Source organism: Scyliorhinus torazame, chromosome 6 (genome assembly GCF_047496885.1).
Source record: "Scyliorhinus torazame isolate Kashiwa2021f chromosome 6, sScyTor2.1, whole genome shotgun sequence".
NCBI lineage: Eukaryota > Metazoa > Chordata > Chondrichthyes > Carcharhiniformes > Scyliorhinidae > Scyliorhinus > Scyliorhinus torazame.
The window spans coordinates 159,514,150-159,520,149 of NC_092712.1; the positions used below are offsets into that span (position 1 = coordinate 159,514,150).

The 6,000-nt window shown below is 46.1% G+C and overlaps 1 protein-coding gene across 1 annotated transcript in view; it reads left to right on the top strand.

Moving 5' to 3' along the window:
• Positions 1 to 5,325, top strand: part of gabbr2 (gamma-aminobutyric acid (GABA) B receptor, 2) — a 1,455,116-nt gene extending 1,449,791 nt beyond the window's left edge. Inside the window, exon 19 of the mRNA XM_072509007.1 lies at positions 2,051 to 5,325. Within this exon, the coding sequence (XP_072365108.1) occupies positions 2,051 to 2,216 (166 nt within the window). The 3' untranslated portion in view covers positions 2,217 to 5,325. The remainder of the gene's footprint in view (positions 1 to 2,050) is intronic.
• The last annotated feature ends 675 nt before the right edge of the window (positions 5,326 to 6,000 follow it).

Genomic DNA, 6,000 nt, shown 5'->3' on the forward strand with positions numbered 1-6,000 from the left:
GACTTGATGGGCCGAATGGCCTCTTTCTGCACTGTAGGGATTCTATGATGCTATAACTCATCAATCACTTGTGGAAATTCACACAGCAAACTAGAGACACCTCTCTCTACTGTCCATGTGTTGCTGAACTCCTCTTTCTTTTTCTGCTTGAGTTTCTCTTTCCTCTGGTATGGAGGGCATTAGCTATGAGGAGACGTTGAATAAACTTGGTTTGTTCTCACTGGAACGAAGGAGGTTGAGGGGCGACCTGATAGAGGTCTACAAAATTATGAAGGGCATAGACAGAGTGGATAATCAGAGACTTTTTACCAGGGTAGAGGGGACAATTAATAGGGGGCATAGGTTTAAGGTGCGAGGGGCAAGGTTTAGAGGAGATGTACGAGGTAAGTTTTTTACACAGATGGTAGTGGGTGCCTGGAACTCGCTGCCAGAGGAGGTAGTGGAAGCAGGGACGGTAGTGACGTTTAAGGGCATCTTGACAAATACATTAATAGGGTGGGAATAGAGGGATACAGACCCCGGAAGTGTAGAAGATTTTAGTTTAGACCGGCAGCATGGTCGGTGCAGGCTCGGAGGGCCGAAGGGCCTGTTCCTGTGCTGTACATTTCTTTGTTCTTCTTGCTGTGTGTGGAAAAATACAAGGTAGTACTTTACCTGAATGACCAAGAATCAAAGTTGACTGCACTCCAGCGGTAGAATGGCTAGCAAATTAAAGAAGCAATAAATGGAAAAGGATGTAAAAAGAGCAAATAGCAAACTCAAATAGATTCAATGAAGAAGAGACAAGGGGCGATATTCTCCCCCAACGGCGCGATGTCTGCCGACTGGCGCCCAAATCGGCGCCAATTAGACGGGCATCGCGCCGCCCCAAAGGTGCGGAATGCTCCGCATCTTTGGGGGCCGAGCCCCAACATTGAGGGGCTAGGCCGGCGCCGGAGGGATTTCCGCCCCGCCAGCTGGCAGAAATGGTGTTTGTTGCCCCGCCAGCCGGCGCGGAAATGCGGCGCATGCGCGGGAGCGTCAGCGGCCGCTGACAGTTTCCCGCGCATGCGCAGTGGGGAGAGTCACTTCCGCCTCCGCCATGGTGGAGGCCGTGGCGGAGGCGGAAGGGAAAGAGTGCCCCCACAGCACAGGCCCGCCCGCGGATCGGTGGGCCCCGATCGCGGGCCAGGCCACCGTGGGGGCACCCCCCGTGGTCAGATTGCCCCGCACCCCCCCCAGGACCCCGGAGCCCGCCCACGCCGCCTGGACCCGCCGGTAAATACCAGCTTTAAATTACGCCGGCGGGACAGGCAATTTCTGGGCGGGACTTCGGCCCATCCGGGCCGGAGAATTGAGCGGGGGGTCCCGCCAACCGGCGCGGCCTGATTCCCGCCCCCGCCCAATCTCCGGTACCGGAGACTTCGGCGGGTCGGGGGCGGGATTCACGGCGGCCAACGACCATTCTCCGACCCGCTGGGGGGTCGGAGAATGACGCCCCTGGTTACCTTCATAGAATACCTACTGTGCAGGACTCCATTTGGCCCCTCAAATCTGCACCGACCCTTTGAAAGAGCACCCCACCTAGGCCCACTCGCCCACTCTATTCCCATAACCCCACCTAACCTTTGGACATTTTGGAGCAATTTATCATGGCCAATCCACCTAACCTGCACATCTTTGGACTGTGGGAGGAAACCGGAGCACCCAGAGGAAACTCACACAGACACGAGGAGAACGTGCAAACTCCACAGTCACCCAAGGTCATAATTGAACCCGGGCTCAGCGCTGTGAAGCAGCAGTGCTAACCACTGTGCCTCATGCTGCCAATTTTTCCTGCAATAGTGGAAACACAGAGGTTTTATCTCTTCTTTTCTTTGATAGTATTGGTGATCTACATCTACAGGCACCAATCAAAGAATAACAAGAGCATCAAGTTAGCAAGTTTCACAACCAAGTTAATAGAAATAATTACTTAAACAGACTTTACTGTTGTAGCTAGTGATGAATTTGAATTTCTTGGCAAATGTCCTATAAGTGATGATTAGTAACTTTATATTTTCTTTTTCAGTATACAGCGCAGACTGTCTTTGCAGCTACCAATTCTTCATCACGCCTACCTGCCATCAATAGGTGGAGTTGATGCTAGTTGTGCCAGTCCGTGTGTTAGTCCTAGTGCCAGTCCACGGCACAGACATGTGCAGCCACCATTTCGAGTCATGGTTTCCGGCCTGTAAAGAAGAGGTTTTGTAGCCTGAACTGAAGAGTACGCAAGTGTTTCGACTGTGTACTCCACCTAGTTCTCTGCTACGTACACGATGCACGCTCTCCTTACCACAGAGGAATAGGCATTTGAAACAGACACTACTGAGTTCCTGAGCCAGTTTGTGTGGTCTTGGGGAGATGTCCTGAATCTGACCTGTAGCCTTATCTGTGAAGTTTTTGTTTCTGCATAAACTGGATGTACGTTTCCTCCCCAGAAAGAGTGACAGGTTTTCTTAAGGAAGCAGGGACTGGAGTTTTATCGAAGCTGCACAATGGTTTTTTAATGTCACAATCATGAAGGGAGAAAATTGAGTTGCTATGCAAAATTTGATACATAATAATGGTTCACACTTCAAACAAAATCAAGTATATAAATATAGGTTTCAATTGTAGCATAGAAGCAAATATTGTCACTATTTCTGCACATGAACACACAAAAGAAGCATTCTGTACCAAACCCCTTGGCAAATTTTGATATGGAGAATGAAGCTTTGTAATAATATGTCCACTGTAGAAGTACGTTTCTGTTGTAGAAACGTCTGCCTGATTTAGGAAGACACATTCCGATAAGTCACAGGGGACTTTTGAACATGGTAAGTGGACAGTATGTATAGGTTGGTGTAGAAGTGGTTTTGCTAGCAGTTTGATAAAGAGTTAGGTTTGCCAATTAAAAATATTCTGGCTTGCTTGCGTCCTTTGTTCTGATGAAACTTGTTATCTGTTGCTCGCAAGTTGATGATTTCTGGTTTTGGTGTACATTTGTAGTACTACAGACTGAAACTGGTGTTTACTCATCAAATCAGAACTTGAGTGATACCAGTAGACATGTGGAGGTAGTCAGTTCCTGGTTGAACAAAAGAGAGCAAGTGATGAGTTTTCTTAGTTCAAATACTGAAAACAAGAGATAAACGGATTTGATGTGAATATGTTTCACTCTCCGCCTCTGTTTTCCCATATGCCTATCAGTATCTTTGCTCAGCTATCTCACTCTGTGTGCGGATTTATTATATCCTTGGTCAAAATACTACATATGACTTGTTGAAAAGCTGTCACGGGTGAAAAGCAAATCATTATTTTCCCCAACTGACTTCAGCAGGCAATCTGCTGAATGGGCAGCCAAGAAAGAGATTATCGTATTGTTGTGACAAAGTACACATTTAGGCAGTACAAAAAGATGATTAAACAGAATCTGTTTTGAAGCTAAAGTCCAAGGTATAATCAAAAAGATATACTGTGTGCAAGTTGAGCTACAACATGACTTATGACCTTTGCTTATCGTCAGCTAGGTATCTGACATGTACAGAAATCTGTCACCCTGATTGACAATCTCCAAATTCAAATCATGCAGATCTTGTTTGCCTGGTATACAGTGCATATTCTGTCCCCAGCGGGGTAGACCCCATTCAGCTACACCGTCAGAACTTAGGAGAAGGTGAGCAATAGCAAAACTTTAGGGATCTCCAAGTGAGCGTGGCGGTACTGCTTGTTTTTTTAACCAGCTGAGATTGCGTCGCCCACTGACACAGAACACTGGTAAGCCTCCCGTTATGTGTCCAGCTTGGACTATACTTCCTGTTAGGGAATTAGTTTTCTGGATTATCTGCATCCAAGTGGGGGAAAACTCAATGCCCATGACAAGTATACTCCACTAGGTTCCCCGAGTGAACTGAATCCACTTTCAAGCATCTGCAGCACTTTAGAGGACTGTGGAAATATCTGGCTCAGGTATTGAATTTTCAGTTTTGTCTCAAGAGAATTGGCTCTGTACCATTTCCCATGTGTCACCTTGAACTCAAATTAGATCCTTACCAGATGCCACTTATTCCCCCTTGAGGGAAGATGGTGCCTAGTTGATCAATGAGACGACTGGCAAGTGTGGTTTTGCGCCCTCACTTGCAGGCAACATGTACTAGGAACTCATCTCGACGAAAATGGAGAAGAATCTGAATGGGAGATTGGTGCTTTACTGTTACCACAACAATCAATGGTTGTATGTTATAACTTAGATTCTGATTGTGTCCAAAAGGCCCCATTGAAGCTTAGGTTCGCACTCCCCACTTCTGTCAAGGTTGCACAATCCCATGTTCATCTATGTCAAAGGAGCATGCTCAGTGCACTGATAAACCAGTAAAAAGCTTTTCATAGAATTCCTACAGTGCAGGAGGCTATTCGGCCCATGAGTCTGCACCAACCCTCCGAAAGAGAGCCCCACCATGCCCCGCCATATCCCTGTAACTCGACCTAATGTTTTGAACAATCTGGGGCAATTTAGCATGGCCAATCCACCTAACCTGCACATCTTGGGACTGTGGGAGGAAACCGGAGCACCCGGAGGAAACCCACGCAGACACGGGCCAAATGTGCAAACTTCACACAGACAGTGACCCATGGTCGGAATTAAACCTGGGTCCCTGGTGCTGTGAGGCAGCAGTGCTAACCACTGTGCCACCCAACGTTAATCAACGTTGTGAAGAAATGCTGTTTTCTGGTATTCTGAATGGCAACACTGGCTGTTAATGTATTTCCCTGCCTCCTTAACTCAACTTCTAACCAGGTTTATTTTTGAAGACAGTTCATCACATGGAAGGAGGACTGACTATTGTATATAATGTATACACAAGTTCTCTGTAGAAATATTATTCTAACATAGCAGGAAAAAACAAAAAAAAAGTATTGGACTTGGAGGTGAGCGTGTGTATCTGTGACTGTCTGTGAATACTGACTGTGTGCAGTTTATTAGGTTTAAACCATGCAGTACATTTCTGTCTTAATGATACAGTAGTTCTTTCCCGTAAGGAAACATTTTTATTTCCTGCCAATATCAAAGACCCACAAAGTAATATAGTTATTTAATGTTTCTGTTCTTTTATACAGCAGCAAAAAAGGGTAAATTTATGGAGAAGGCTGTGCCCCTAATGGCATTTTCCAAATCATATTCGTGCACAAATGCTTTAAACTAGACTGGAACTGCCAGGATAAACTGTAAATGGACAGGAGGTTTCTTGTACCCTTATACTGCATGAATCAATTTTTAATAAATTGTTGCGAATCTGTTTTTATGAATAAAATACAAAAACTCAAGATTCTTGTATTATCATTCTGTGAAATAACCTGACTTACAGATTGTTGTGTTATGCTTCTTCATGTAGCATAAGCTGCTTCCTTGATGTATGCTCTGACAAAGGAAGGTTCAGACTTGGAGATAGGTTTAACACATTTATTGAACAGTTAACAATTCTCCTACTTGAGTTCAATTCTCATGCTAATCTTACTATAGTAACCCAATCTAACTAACCAGTCTGCTCTAATCCATGCGGTGGGTGTGATGCTTCCTGATCTGCCTCTGTCTCTCTGAGTGTCGCCTGTGGAAAAGAGAACGAGCATGTGTGCCCTGTCTTTTTATATGGGTCGCCGCCTAGTGGTAGTGTCACCTCTGGGTGTGTCTTGACTGTCCATTGGTCGTGTCCTGTCTTACTGACCTATTGGTTGAATGTCTGTGTGTCATGACAGCACGGTAGCATTGTGGATAGCACAATTGCTTCACAGCTCCAGGGTCCCAGGTTCGATTCCGGCTCGGGTCACTGTCTGTGCGGAGTCTGCACATCCTCCCCGTGTGTGCGTGGGTTTCCTCCAGGTGCTCCGGTTTCCTCCCACAGTCCAAAGATGTGCAGGTTAGGTGGATTGGCCATGATAAATTGCCCTTAGTGTCCAAAATTGCCCTTAGTGTTGGGTGGGGTTACTAGGTTATCGGAATAG